This window comes from Ramularia collo-cygni (genome assembly GCF_900074925.1).
Source record: "Ramularia collo-cygni strain URUG2 genome assembly, contig: RCC_scaffold10, whole genome shotgun sequence".
NCBI classification, from domain to species: domain Eukaryota; kingdom Fungi; phylum Ascomycota; class Dothideomycetes; order Mycosphaerellales; family Mycosphaerellaceae; genus Ramularia; species Ramularia collo-cygni.
Genome location: NW_019716264.1, coordinates 948,485 through 962,825, shown reverse-complemented (window position 1 = coordinate 962,825; position 14,341 = coordinate 948,485). Strand labels below are relative to the sequence as shown.

At 51.5% G+C, this 14,341-nt stretch overlaps 8 protein-coding genes; 5 read left to right on the top strand and 3 right to left on the bottom strand.

Moving 5' to 3' along the window:
* Positions 1-58: 58 nt before the first annotated feature.
* Positions 59-642, top strand: RCC_06940 (Ubiquitin-conjugating enzyme E2 2; the record flags this gene model as incomplete). XM_023772200.1 has 3 exons in its annotated part: positions 59-165; positions 236-460; positions 519-642. 3 exons carry the CDS (start codon positions 59-61, stop codon positions 640-642), a joined length of 456 nt encoding a protein of 151 aa, XP_023627968.1.
* A 1,330-nt stretch (positions 643-1,972) lies between these two features.
* Positions 1,973-3,931, top strand: RCC_06939 (uncharacterized protein; the record flags this gene model as incomplete). Its single annotated transcript, XM_023772199.1, has 1 exon — positions 1,973-3,931. The coding sequence occupies one exon, from the start codon at positions 1,973-1,975 to the stop codon at positions 3,929-3,931; it is 1,959 nt and encodes a 652-aa protein (XP_023627967.1).
* Positions 3,932-4,604: 673 nt separating this feature from the next.
* On the top strand, positions 4,605-5,058 carry RCC_06938 (related to phosphatidylinositol N-acetylglucosaminyltransferase, putative; the record flags this gene model as incomplete). XM_023772198.1 has 2 exons in its annotated part: positions 4,605-4,925; positions 4,981-5,058. 2 exons carry the CDS (start codon positions 4,605-4,607, stop codon positions 5,056-5,058), a joined length of 399 nt encoding a protein of 132 aa, XP_023627966.1.
* A 5-nt stretch (positions 5,059-5,063) lies between these two features.
* RCC_06937 (related to pseudouridine synthase 3) lies at positions 5,064-6,695 on the bottom strand (the record flags this gene model as incomplete). The annotated part of the gene is made up of 1 exon (XM_023772197.1): positions 5,064-6,695. The coding sequence occupies one exon, from the start codon at positions 6,693-6,695 to the stop codon at positions 5,064-5,066; it is 1,632 nt and encodes a 543-aa protein (XP_023627965.1).
* Positions 6,696-7,042: 347 nt separating this feature from the next.
* On the bottom strand, positions 7,043-8,608 carry RCC_06936 (related to DAL1-Allantoinase; the record flags this gene model as incomplete). XM_023772196.1 has 2 exons in its annotated part: positions 7,043-8,521; positions 8,573-8,608. The coding sequence occupies 2 exons, from the start codon at positions 8,606-8,608 to the stop codon at positions 7,043-7,045; spliced, it is 1,515 nt and encodes a 504-aa protein (XP_023627964.1).
* A 397-nt stretch (positions 8,609-9,005) lies between these two features.
* Positions 9,006-10,222, top strand: RCC_06935 (related to N-carbamoyl-D-amino acid hydrolase; the record flags this gene model as incomplete). XM_023772195.1 has 4 exons in its annotated part: positions 9,006-9,459; positions 9,512-9,656; positions 9,710-9,981; positions 10,053-10,222. The coding sequence occupies 4 exons, from the start codon at positions 9,006-9,008 to the stop codon at positions 10,220-10,222; spliced, it is 1,041 nt and encodes a 346-aa protein (XP_023627963.1).
* Positions 10,223-10,559: 337 nt separating this feature from the next.
* Positions 10,560-12,798, bottom strand: RCC_06934 (uncharacterized protein; the record flags this gene model as incomplete). XM_023772194.1 has 6 exons in its annotated part: positions 10,560-10,734; positions 10,786-11,008; positions 11,063-11,298; positions 11,399-12,174; positions 12,227-12,715; positions 12,781-12,798. The coding sequence occupies 6 exons, from the start codon at positions 12,796-12,798 to the stop codon at positions 10,560-10,562; spliced, it is 1,917 nt and encodes a 638-aa protein (XP_023627962.1).
* A 681-nt stretch (positions 12,799-13,479) lies between these two features.
* RCC_06933 (60S ribosomal protein L15) lies at positions 13,480-14,252 on the top strand (the record flags this gene model as incomplete). XM_023772193.1 has 3 exons in its annotated part: positions 13,480-13,566; positions 13,657-13,813; positions 13,885-14,252. The coding sequence occupies 3 exons, from the start codon at positions 13,480-13,482 to the stop codon at positions 14,250-14,252; spliced, it is 612 nt and encodes a 203-aa protein (XP_023627961.1).
* Positions 14,253-14,341: the final 89 nt, after the last annotated feature.

The following is a 14,341-nucleotide window of genomic DNA, read 5'->3' as shown; positions in this document are numbered from 1 at the left end:
CGATATCCCCGCTTCCAGGGCACCAAACAACCGGCAAAAGCCAGCAGCAGTCGCAAAAATGTCGACGGCGGCCAGGAGGAGACTGATGCGTGATTTCAAGCGCATGCAAACCGATCCCCCAGCTGGTGTCAGCGCGAGTCCGATCGCAGACAACGTTATGACATGGTGGGCAATTCATACAGCTTAAAGAGGCACATCATGAAGAGAACGATCACTGATACCTTTCGATTTGTAGGAACGCAGTCATTATCGGACCTTCAGACACGCCATTCGAGGATGGCACCTTTCGTCTCGTCATGCATTTCGAGGAGCAATATCCGAACAAGCCGCCTGGAGTGAAGTTCATCTCCCAAATGTTTCATCCAAACGTCTATGGTACGGGCGAGCTATGCTTGGACATTCTGCAAAACCGATGGAGTCCTACCTACGATGTTGCTGCGATCTTGACGAGTGTACAGAGGTAAGGAGGGAGAATCGAGATGCCTCAGCCAGTGCAAATATGCTGACTTTTGTGATAGTCTGCTCAACGATCCCAACACCTCCAGTCCCGCCAACGTCGAAGCCAGCAACCTCTACAAGGACAATAGGAAAGAGTACACAAAGCGCGTTCGGGAGACGGTTGAGAAGAGCTGGGACGATTGAGCCCGGGTCACGATGTTTCCAGCACCGAGAGTGCCAATGGGATGTCTCATGCCAACCTGCAACAGTTCGAGCATGACTTGCAGACAGTGGGGACAAGGTTGGAGCCTTTTTCGAGCGTGCCGATGCTCATTCCAATGACGATCAACGAATGGCTTCCAGGAATGATGAGCGTGGATTATGGACAGCGGCGTAAGGGTTTTGTGACTACGAAGATACCAGATGGATGGCAGCAACGAAATGGAACTTTCAATGTACACTTGTGAGTTGTGGGATATGGTTGGTGTGAGATCATGTCAATTCAACCCTTGAAGTCCACTGCTTGAGAGCAGATCGGTGCTTCGGTCAGGCGAGCTCAACGGTGGCTCTTCGATCCCGACTCATCGCAGAGCAGTGAGAGTGCAGGGGTTGTCTACGATTCTTTCAAATTGCCTTTCGACGACATTTCAAATTGGCTTTGAGAGTTTACCGATTCATTGATTGAACTTCATGTGAAGTGAGGAGCTGTTTTGCCAGCAACACACTGAACATCAACATCCCAAACACTATTTGGAGTCTTGATGAGCTGTTCCACGGTCTCCATCGTAGTGTAAAAGTCTCGGAATCCGTAATCAGATTAACGACATACGACGGCAATGCCGCGCAATCGGACCTTGCTGGCAAAGCTCCGATACTTTATTAAGGTACCTTAACTCCTTTCTGCTTTTCTTCGGCTGGGACTAAAACTTAGCAAACCGGTTAATTAGAGTCGATGCAAACGACCTTGGCTGACTCAAACCAATACCACACGATGACGACGACAATAGGTGCCCGTTCGTTGACGACGCGCAAGACGCGAGTCTCCCACAATCGCTTACTGCAGCCATCCGTGTGGACGCTGTTTGCACCATGTGCCGCGCGGTCCTTTCCCCCTCAGACCTTCTGTTCTAGGTTCCTACCTAGCGGCTTCAACGAGCAGTTCTTGCGTATTGCCTTCATCCTAGTAAGTAAGGTAGGTGGTGATTGTATCGTTCACTTTTGCCTCCAACCTTCTCGACTTCGTCTTCCTAGACATCGCCATTTGTGTTCTTCCTGCTGGACCAGGCCACTATCTTCCCTTGGCATATAACAACACCGCTTATCACGGCTCCGCCTTGGTCCTGCAAGCTTGCTTCATACGCCACTGAACGCCAACCTTTGACGGGAGTGGGGCGTTGAAGACTACAGATGGGCCACTGTCCTCTACGACGTCGCTCGCACGTTCAGCTTTGATTCTCTTTCTCATGTGTTGCGACGCAGTCGCGACTGCCATCATCTTGCAGGGCAGGATATCTCCTAATCACCGGCCGCATCGATGAACATCGTTTTGCACTTCTTCTGGCCCCTATCGCCCTGTCTGCGTACATTCGCAGCTGGGATCAAACGCGACATCACTTCTCATCCTGCTTTGTCCTACGATCAATCGATCGACAATGGCTCCTGGGGATATTACCCGACTGTGCGATACGCTACTGAGGAAGGTCTGAATGGGCCACACGTCAATTTCCTTCAATGGGACCAACGATGTAATGATGGCATGTTCACTTTCATCACACCACGCGGCYGGGGTATCGGTAATCCAGGTCCGGTGATGTTGGACGATCGTGGCGATCTAATATGGGCGAAGCATTTCGACAACCAATACGGAGGCCAGGCGTATGACTTCAAGGTACAGAGGTACGGGAATGAGGACTTTCTGACTTTTTGGCTGGGTGACGATCGTGTGAGAGGACACGGCGCTGGGTCTTACTACATGCTCAACTCTTCCTACGACGTTGTGCATCGCGTGGATGCCGCGAATGGACTATCCGCGGACCTACATGAATTTCTCATAACGCCTGAAGGAACCGCGCTACTGACTGCGTACGAAGTCATTGAGCACGATTTCAAAGGCTTGCCGGACTACCAACCTGATGAGGACAATCCTGGTCCAATGTACATCTGGGACAGCGTGTTTCAGGAGGTTGATCTAAAGACGGGAAGCCTCTTGTTCCAATGGAGAGCATCAGACCACATCAATGTGTCAGCGACGTACCGAGGCGTCGGACCTGGGGGATCCAAGGACGATCCCTTTGATTGGATTCACCTGAACAGTATTGAGAAGGACGTGCTGGGAAACTACTTGATATCCGCCCGGTACACGCACAGTCTGACTTATATAGACGGCAAGACTGGTGCCATCATCTGGAACCTTGGAGGTCGGAATAACGATTTCCAGGATATGAGTGGGGGCAATGCAACCAACTTTGCATGGCAGCACGATGCCCGTTTGGTATCGCCTCATTCGTTCCCAACCATGTACGAGCCACCAGAAGCTCGTGATGGTATGATAAGAATGCTGGTCTCGCTTTTCGACAATGCAGCGGAGGACCTGCATTATGACTATGGTCTACCATTGTCGAGGGGATTAATCCTGGAGCTGACATATCCTAGTGTGGTTTCAGAACGACCTTCTAGAAACATCAGCCAGCAGTGGAAGCGTGACGGTACTGACAAGAACACCGCAAAAATCCAGGCAATCAATGGCACCAGCCCAGAGTACACCGTGCGAGTCATCAAATCCTATGAGAACCCACAAGGTGTGAGGTCTTCTTCTCAAGGTTCTGTGCAAGTGCTACCGCCAGTTACTGGCGAGGACAGTAAGATACTGGTGGGATACGGTCTCAATGCCGTCTGGACCGAGTTCGATGCCAACGGAACGGTGCTTTGCGACGTACACTATGGCGCCGTCACATCGTGGGAGCGAGGCGACATTCAGAGCTACCGAACATACAAATTTCCCTGGATCGGCAAGCCAGAGCAGCCACCTCTTATAGACATCAGTGATGATGATGTCGAGGTCTACGTGTCCTGGAACGGAGCGACGGAGGTGCAGGACTGGATACTGCAATGTTCGGAGACGAACTCCACAGCAGAAACATCCTGGGAAGATGTCGTAAGGGTCTCCAAGGACGGCTTTGAGACCACAATTACACTTCCGGATGATGCAGAGATTGCAAGATACCTTCGAGTAATCGCTATTGATGCGAACGATCGTCGACTGGACTACGGARCCAGCCAACTAATCGATCGAGGCCCTCTGACATCGTCTCTCCAAACCATCAACCACATTCTACCGCAAGGTCTTGTGTCTTCAACGACCCTCATGGTCTTGGCCGGATCCTCCTCTGCTGTCGTTGTGATATTGGTGAGCTACAGGCGGCTGTTAGTTTGGCAGGCTGGTAGATCACACGCCGGACGTTTGAGGTGGCGGAAAGGGATCGCGTATAGGTGACTGGGCGATGCATGATTGTCATTATGCAAGTGATACATGTTATTTCAGCAGGGCGTTTGGCATACAGGAAGATCTGGGACGGCGTCGATTGAAGTGCCTACGTTGTAAATAGAGTATGGGGATAAAGTCCTCGGCCTGGTAGAGCAGCACTCGATAATGGACTACACCCACAAGTAGCTTCCATTTCTGTTGGCTGTGGACGCATTGGTGAGATACATACAGCACGGAAAATCCCACCTGAACGCTTGATACAATGTAAACTTCAAAAATACATTCGGATTCAAACAACACCTATGCTACAGAGTCATACACTTGATGTTGACGATGCCCTTATTAATTTACTGTAGATAAAGTATGCGATCCTCGCTCATACACCAACCCTAACGTAACCCTAACTTATGCTCTCCAAGACTTTGATGCACTTCATTCGACCACGCCTACGCGTGGCTTCATCCATCTCAAAATGTTATCAGTCCGCCGGCCCACTCAAACAACAGTGCTATACACCGTCTCGACGCGCTCCCCGAGCAAAACAATCGCCGCACGCGTCCGCGGCTCCATTGGCATATTCCTTCGAATCTCCGCCGGAATCCTAGTCGCGAGGATTCTCCTCCACGAATTCCACATCCTCGATAATGATGACCATCACATTTTCTCCTGGCTGGAAAATGCCATGCTGGAATCTTCCTCTGGGAGGATCATCTCCATCTTCTTCTTCCAGGTGAATTGGATCTGGCGATTGCTGCTTTGCGCGGCTGTTACTTGGCTTGTATTGCGGAAAGGATTCACGGAGGAGTCTTTGCTTGTTATTCGGGGATTGGGGGTTCAGACGAGTACGAGTAGTCCTACTTACTTCTGGACGAGTTCGACGCGATTCATTCCCACGAGTTCCATACAGGATATTTTCATTTATGAGGCTTTCAAGGGATTCGAGGTGAGATTCTACTTGAGTATTGTGGTGGAGGGAGAGGAGGATGTTGTCGTGGTGTTTCCTGTGAGTGGCATTCTATCACACCAGACTCTGCATGGAGATGCYGAATTCCAGACAGAGCTTATTGCCTCGAAGAGAGATTTTGGAACAAGTTTGGCGAGGTGCACGCGCATGTCTATACGAGCCCAAGTCTTGAGCAGCCTATTCATCCGCATCCACCGCACTATTTGATGGACGCCTACCATTCGAATCTAGACCTTTCCGCAGCGCATACCTTGCGTTGACAACATCGGGAGTTTCCAGGCGCTCGCGATTCGCCACCTTTACGTACTTGCCGATGGTTCGAGGAAACTCGCTTCCATCGAACAAGCGAGCGCTCCTTTCAGAGTCAAGTCGGGCTTCTACATGTGTGGGTTCTAGCTTTCCACCCTGCGTCGAGACGACAGACATCAGACTCGAGGCCAGCACCTCGTCCATCTTCCGCTGGCGCCATAAAGCCCACAACTCCTCCATGATGCCGTTTCGACCATGCTTGCCATCCTCCACAGCAATCAGAGCGCGCTTAGACTGATCACGTCCACCACGTTCGTCCCCGACATAAATCCACTCCATGCTGTCATGGTAGCCAGACGGATTCTTCTCACCATCGGCATGATCGGCGGATGCGAGACCCTCGGCGTTGGGGAAAATACAGTCCCAAAGCACAAGCGGGATGTCACTAGCCATTTCGTACACTGGTCGTGCAGGTGTCTTCTGCATGTCGAGCAGATCGTCCACGATGCTAGGCTCTTCGTACCCCTGGCCGACGAGAAACAGGACAGCTACCAAATGCCGGACTTGGTGCCAAAGGAAAGCACTTCCACGGACCTCGAACCAGTAAAGCTGAGGAGAAGGAATCGCTTGGTTGTCATCCGAGGTCTCCAGACTTGGTTCAACTTTGTGAATGCCAGCGTGGAAGATTCTGCGCTCAAAATTTGTGATTTGTTTACTTGCATCGATTTTGCAAAGATTGCGGAAGTCGTGCAAACCCTCATACTTCTTTGCGGCCTCATTCATTGCCTCGACATCCAACCAGCCGTCTTCAGGCCCGCGCCGCTTATCAGGTCTACTGCCGGGCAGCGGCATGTAAGCCGGATTTGTGAAGAAGTAGCGATACCTTCTTTCTTTGCAGTTGAAACGGGCAGAGAAATCTGGGCTGGGCGCGGGACACCATGCAAGGACTCGAATGTCTGGGGGAAGAACGCGATTGAGAAGTTGAATGTAGGGTAGCTCGTCCGCAATTGGATCAAACTCTGGCGCTGGACTCTCCACGCCAACGCTATGCTCTCCATCCTTGTCGGCTTCATTCGCTTGTTCTGTAGGTATTGCCGGTACTACGGCTTTGGGTCGATTGCTTCTGACTTTGATACCAACCACCTGCCCAAAAGCACTTACACCACGATCTGTCCTGCCACACTTGCTGTATTCGCAACCCTCCCAATTGACATCCTCTTCGTTTTGTCCCGGCTTGTAGGTAGGAAAGATTAAGCGTGTCTTCCTCAACGCCCTCCACAGTGTCTCTTCAATCGTCGGCAGTGGTGTGATATTGTTGGTGTGATGTTCGTATCCATTGTAGTTACCGCCCAAATATGCGAATTTCAAAGCTATCTTGCGGAAAGTATATCGATTTGGGTCGAAGGGTTTCGGAGCCTTTTTCGGTTTCTTCTTTGCCTCAAGCGAGGAGGCTCGAAGTGGTGTAGAGTGTAGAGTGTTTTGAGCCCGCAGCTGTGCTTCGAGCTCGCTCACTCGCTTGACCAAGTCTGCATTGGACCATGAGGTATAGTCGGTCTCCATGGCTGTGATGGGAGGCTGGCTCCGTCGTGGACGCCCTGTCGAATGCACACGAATAGTTCGACCTTTGGTAAGAGTTGTCAGTAGTGACAGTGACGTCCTCCTCATCTCATCTTGGACTGATGATTGATCAAAGACAGAAGATTCCATTGTTGACTCACAGACGTTGGTGATTGATTTTGGCTGACGTAAGAATCCACCGACACATTTTCACATGAAGCGTCAAACAACATCGACATCACCATCATCTGAACGTGAAGCAGATCAATTCGAGGCGATTCCAGATGGACACCACTCTTTCATGATACTCAATACGAGATGAGGCTACATTCTCAAACAGTACCTCTCAATCACAACCAATACTCACGCTCACCTGGCTTCATACCGCGTGGCACATTTCCAGTTCTTCCAACCAGCACCTGGCCTTTTCCTCGCTTCAGGAACTGACCAAAGCCCTTGCTACCTACCACACCCTGCTCTTGATCCCAAACAACCTCCCCTCGCAGGATGGTGTACCTCGGCCAATTAGTGACTTGAACGCCCTCGAAAGGTGTGTAGTCAATGTCATGATGCAGCTTATCTTGCGTTATTTCCCTCGCACCCTTGTGATTGGGATACCAGATGATCAGGTCCGCATCGTATCCAGGAGCTATCGATCCTTTCCGACCGTCCAAGCCATAGAGCTTCGCAGCGTTGGTAGAAGTCAGCTGAACAAATCGTGGGAGCGAAAGTCTTGCTTGCTCGGCAGACTTCCCAGCTGGCGTCTGACTGAACAGTAAAGAGAGTCTCGTTTCGATACCTGGCAATCCATTTGGAATCTTGGAAAAACGAGGGATGCCATCTACCATCCCGAGCATCTTACCCCCAGGATGATCGTACTTGGCCGGTGCGTGGTCCGAGGAGAAGGTCGTGAATGTTCCATTCGCAATGGATTGCCATAGTGCGTCCAGATCCTTGACGTCGTGTCGCAGAGGCGGCGAGCAAACGTGCTTCGCTCCCGAAAAGTGGTCATGTGGCTCCCCTTTGATTTTCTCCGAGAGCAAGAACAGATAATGCGGGCACGTTTCTGCATGAATCGGGAGTAATCGGGCCTGAGCGTCGTGTACATGCTTGATCGCAACATCCGAACTCATGTGCACAATCAGCATCGGCGCATCTGCGAGCTCGGCGAGCGAGATGGCACGGTACGAAGCCTCATCTTCTGCAATTCGTGGGCGTGCAATAGCGTGGAAGAAGGGCTCGGTGTTTCTGTTCTTCTCCAACCCTTCGATGATCATACTGATCATATCATGCGACTCGGCGTGTATCATGGTTGTCATCCCCAACGATCTGCAAGCGAAGAGAATACTGAGAATGTCCCGATCGCTAACCATCATCGCAGGGTAGGTCATATAGAGCTTCACGCTAGTGATGCCTTCCTCGGATGCCATCACTGGCRACTCGTCTTTGAGAATCTCTGGAGTCGGGTTTGTCAGGATGAAGTGAAAGCCATAGTCACAATAGCTCTGATCTGTTGCTTTCTCATGGTARTCCTTCAAGACTGGGTACAGCGAAGTGTCGCTGCGCTGTTGCGAGGCGAAGGCGATGATCGTCGTTGTTCCGCCAGCAACGGCACTCCTAGATCCCGTTTCCCAATTATCACCGGTAGGAGAATTCTTCTGGGCAAGATGTACGTGGCTGTCAATGCCACCTGGAGTGACATATGCTCCCTCAGCATCTATGACTCGTGTGCTGGATGAGATTGGTAGAGGTCCAGTTGCTAGGCAAGCAATTTTCCCATTCTTGATCCCAAGTTCAAGACCTTCTGGGAGAACTTCGCTGGCAGTCACCTATATACAGAAAGTCAGCCTAATTTCTAGATTGTTCATGTTAAAACTCACAAATATTGCATTCTTTACAACCAGGTCAAAATCCATGATGATATTTCAACTCAAAGCCTGCTTCAGGTCCGTCTTAGTATTGGGACCGTGGGAAAGGAGTGTTGGATGATTGCTTTGGAGCCAGCTATAACAATGTCGGCAGAAGCAATACATGTCCCTCACATCTGTCCTTGCTATGCTTAGCTAGTATTGCAGCTGCTCCACTAGCTAGGTATGCATAAAGGAATTAGCTCTCAATCCTGCCGATAGGCCGGGCAAGATAGGCGCTTGACCGAAGTGCATCTTTCCACATGTACGGCCAAACGGCGAACTACAGCTCGGCAGCCTTGCTTCTGTAGAGTCCATCGCCTATGGACCATATAACAAAGGTTGCGTTCGTAGCGTGACAGACATAGCTCATTTTCGAATCATCATCAATCAATCAATAAATACCATGTCAAGAAAGATCATTGTTGCAGCCGCTCAAGTCGGCGCCGTTCACATCGATGCAGACAAGAAACAAACCGTGCAAAGGCTCATAAACTTGCTGCAAGAGGCTGCAGAAAAGCACGTACAACTGGTCGTCTTCCCGGAAGCAACTCTCACGACTTTCTTCCCAAGACACTTTATTGAAAACCAAGAGGAACTGGACAAGCACTTTGAACACGGCGAGGACATTACTCAATCTCCAGATGTGAAGCCATTGTTTGAAGAATCTAGGAAGCTTGGGATCGATATCGTTCTGGGATATGGAGAACGCACACCCGATGGGACTGGTTTCAACACTAGTGTCTATTATTCGGCTTCTGAAGGCAAAGTGCTGAGCAAGTATCGTAAAGTTCATCTTCCTGGAACGGTGGAACCCTTTGCAGACCCGGCTGCGACTAACCAGCTCGAGAAACGCTATTGTCAGTATGAAGGAAAGATTGGGGGGGATGTTTACTGACATGTCATGTCTAGTTACACCAGGAAATCTTGGCTTTCAAGCTTTCCGCGCCCCAGGGCTGGTGGCAGATGCTGCTAAAAAGTCCACGGCCAAGGACGGTGAAAGTACCGTAGGCAAGGGAGATCCAATCATGGGGATGTTGATTTGTAATGACAGGCGGTACATGAAAATCCCGTGTCCTCAGCAAAGRGTTTTCAACTGATCCTCGATAGATGGCCAGAAGCGTGGAGGGTATATACCCTCCAAGGCGCCGAACTCCTCATGTTTGGATACAACACAGGAGCAAACATGTCGCACCTGTGGGGAAGCAAGCCCATGTCGCCCCAGGATGCAGAGAAGGAAGCGCTGTTTCACTCGCGTCTTGTACAGCAGGCCAACAGCTATATGAATGCTTGTTTCTCCATATCCGCAGCGAGATGCGGATGGGATGATGGCAAATATGACTTGATCGGCGGTAGTTCGATTGTGAGTCCCGAGGGGCATGGTAAGTTCCGCAGGAGCAACGAATGGAGAATCTCCCAATATGTGGCTCTGGCTGACATCCTTGAAATTTAGTAATCGCAGAGGCCAAGACAAAGAATGATGAGCTTGTGTTCGCCGAGATTGACCTCAGTGAATGCCGACAGGGCAAGGAAAGGACTTTTGACTATTCTCGGCACAGGCGTATTGAGGCCTACGATTTGATCACCAAGCAGACCGGTGTCGTTGAGCCGGAGCTTTTGTGAAACCGCTGGATGATGGAGGTTGGAGGCGCGAACCCGTGTACCTTAGACATTCGTCAACAGATCGTTCTCCGAAATAACATTCATGATGAGAGTTGCCAAATATTGCTTGATCGGCAGGGACGTGATGTGTGGAGTTTCTTGGTCAGTCCTCAATCTCGACAGATTTTGGCGCAATGCGTTATTCTAACGTTAGGGTGGCGGCCCGCGAACTRTTGCAGTTGTGACCATGAGTCTAAAGCGCAAAGAGCGAGACAGATCGAGAGCTATCGATCTAGCATAAAGATTTCGCTGACAGACAAAACGAGCAACATCAGCACATCAACGACAACAATGCGGATCAAGAACCGCGCAAGATCTGTTGCGTAGACGGTAGTGGCTTGTTGTCTTGAGGCTCGATCATGCCGTACTCTGTGGCAGCTTTTCTCCATTTCTGCATCATCAAAGGACCTAGGTCTGATTCGTGGAGTTGCTTGCGCCAAGGATCACGATCGGGTTCTCGCTTTTGGCTCCCACTGCGATCTGGTCAGCAATGTCATCCATACAGCAAGCGGCACATCTCATACTCCAGTGGAACGTTGTTGCACTTTTCAAAGTCGCCGTTGAGGGTTGCGGCGAGACCGTCAGCCCAACGCAGCCCCATATGCTTTGAAATATACACCAGGCGGTTGATGATCCATGCTGCTTGAGCGATGTTTTCGTTTGCGCTGGTTGCCTCTTCGTTGAGCGGGTTCCCGGCGAGGACACGCATCCACGCAGCAGAACCTACTCGCTCAAGCGCACACGTTCCTTGAACAGGGTCAGCGAGGTCCTGTAACACACCTGAATCGGTTCATCTCTTACCCGCAAAGAACAATGGCCAGATCGAACCGTAAGCAGACACAACGATGCAAGGCGAATTTGGAGCCGGCGCTGCGTGACCGAGCTGGAACGGGACAGCACCGCATATACCATCAGCATGCGCCTTTCTGACATCCCTCAAGTACGCGAGCTGTGCTTCCGAATCCCTCGCAGGAAGCTCGAAGCGGCGAAGAATCTGCTCCTGCGTACGAGTCAACATTATGCGAATGGTTCGGTACCTAGAGTGAGGATCGATTAGCAATCACGTTGTAATGCAGAGCGCGAGAAAGACTTGGCTTCGAGAATCCTTAAACCGGCCATTCTTCGACTTTGACCTACATGTTCCAAATAGTCGGCACACCTGGCCATCCTGAAAAGCCGTGGACCATCCCGTTCCACACATGCGGTGAGTCTGCGACTTTGATCTCTCGATATGCCCAGAACATGCCTGAATGGGCCATCGTGTCGATTGACCATTGTATCATGCGCTCCTCGATATTGCGAGCAGTGCTCATGGCGTTGGCATCCAAGATTGCCCTGTTTCGGAATTTATGCCTTAGTGTGGTGTAGTCTATGGTTATGCGACCCAGACTATCCGCCGGGGCCATCACAGCCAACTCGCTAGGATGGCTCTGTTTCTTCAACTCGGGATCCCAACCCCAGAGGAAGCTCGGACATTCCAGGTCCTCCCACATAGCGTGAATCAGGATTTGCGCGCGGTGTTCTCGGAATAGCTGACGACCGCAGAACGTTTTGAACTGGGCTTTGCCGCGAATGTACAWGACCTTTCGTGCGCCATCCATGTGAGCTTTCCATGACATGATCGAATCGCGAGAATCGCAAGCAAGTAGCTCGTAGACGCCAAGGAGGTGGACAGCAATCAACACCTCGTCTGTTTTGCATCGAATTGGATCTCTCAAAGCCGCGTTCAACAGTCGAAGCGCCCCTGCGTATATTGGTCTGCTTCTGTCCACCCCAGTCCCCGTCCCGTGGACATTGTCTAGCGAGGCCATACCGCATACGCGAACAGCAAGATCCAGCGCCGGCTCTGGCCGTTGATTTTTGAACATTTCCCGAAGATAGGACCATTGCCCCAGTTCGGAAGTGAATTGCTTCTGCATGATGGTCAGCGATTTGATCTCAAGTCGCGAACACTGCGCCATTTACAAAGAAGAAGTTTTTGGCACAGTCTTCGGGCGCCGGTTTTATGGCGCCAGGAACGTGAGAAGGCGCTCCATAGGCCTGACCGTGAAGCGCTTGCTGCTCCAGGGCCGTTGCATCAATTCGAGGTGATGAACTCTCAGCAGAATGCACATTCGTGCCAGAGCTCACTCCCGGTACCGCAGGCCTTAAAAACCCAATCAAGGGTAAATACGATTGATGATRAGGTGTGCTTCTAGGTATCGCACTCGAGGATGGCCGCGTTGACGAGCTGCTCGATTGCGTATTGTGGCGATATTCAATGGTTCTCACCGGAACGACTGTCTTGTTTTCWGCCTTTGCTCGGATTGATGCGCTTTCATCGAGGACCTGAAGCTGGGTTGTATCGCGGTAGCCTGAGCAGGGCTTGTTGAGCTTGTGACATCTTGTACACGATGGCTCTCCCAAATCGCAACGCTTCTTGGCTTTGCGACATGCATCGCAGCCAGCCGATAGCTATTGAGAAAGAACTTTAGTCTCCATATGGAGATGGAAGCGAGCTAAGCATGCAGCAGGCGTACCTTTCCTCGGTAGACCATGAGGGACGTGGGAAATCGTCGACCTTGGACGATCTGTGTGCAGATTGAGAATGCTCACGTTGTAAGCTGACTGGCCATGAAAGCTGGTGCAACGAAAAATGGTTGCTTGCAGTTGCACGGCCTGCGTTTTGCCTCCTGGATGAGGAGGAGGAGGAGTCAACGATGCGATCAGCATGGCCCTCGGGCACCATCTTTTGGTAGCTTTCAACTAAAGCTGAGATCTTTTGAAGTAACCGGCCGCGACGACGGTGCTGACTGTTCGAGCATCGTCGTGGTAGGATCCCATCTCAACAATATCTCAACATTTGACAGGCCGAACCGAATCATTGCAATCCTCACAAGGTCGGTCGGGTTTGGCGGATGAAAGTGCAACGCGGGTGAGGCCGAAGGAATTCTGTCCAAAATTGAGATCTGGGCCAACTCTGTCAAACGCCAAGCGCTCACCACACCAATCCAATCCGTACCCTTCGCATTTTTCGAAGCCCTTCTTTGAACAAGGTCGTCGTGCCAGAACTCCAACAACCACCGCCCACCGAAACGTCAAGGTGCGTACGATACCCAACGAGGAACCTGCGCATGGCTATGGAGAAGTCAACACCGCCCATCTCTTGCCATTGCGCACACCCGCGCTCGGAATCCCCACCACCACCACATTCATGCAGTCACTAATTGCGGCCACAGATGGGTGCCCACAAATATCTCGAGGAGCTTCAGAAGAAGAAGCAGAGCGATGTCATGCGCTTCTTGCTTCGCGTTCGCTGCTGGGAGGTGCGTCTGACCGAATGAGCGACACAAGGCACGAAAGTGCATGTGTTTTGAGCGTACTCGTTGAACATTGCTGAGAGTACATCAATTTAGCTCCGCCAGTTGAACGTCATCCACCGCGCATCCCGCCCATCGCGCCCCGACAAGGCCCGCCGCCTCGGATACAAGGCCAAGCAGGGATATGTCATCTACCGCGTCCGCGTCCGCCGTGGAGGTCGCAAGAGGCCAGTGCCAAAGGGTGCCACCTACGGTATGTGGAGGACACAATCTCAAGGAGGAGATGTTGGGTTGTGGGAGAATGTGGGCTGAATTTTGTTACAGGCAAGCCCACCAACCAGGGTGTGAACCAGCTCAAGTACCAGCGCTCTCTCAAGGCCACCGCCGAGGAGCGTGTCGGCCGCCGCTGCGCCAACTTGCGCGTCCTGAACAGCTACTGGATCAACCAGGACTCCACCTACAAGTACTACGAGGTCATCCTCGTCGACCCACAGCACAAGGCCATCCGCCGCGATGCCCGCATCAACTGGATCGTGAAGCCAGTCCACAAGCACCGCGAGATGCGTGGTCTCACCGCCACCGGCAAGAAGAGCAGAGGTCTCAACAAGGGCCACCGCTACAACAACACCAAGGCTGGCCGGAGACACACCTGGAAGAGGCAGAACACTCTGTCCCTCTGGCGCTACAGGTAGAGGACTGGTTGAGGGGGCAGCGACATGGGCAGTGGCAGCATTGCTGTATCGTCTTTTTGCAGGAGTTGCAATGGTCTGGGAGCGCTATC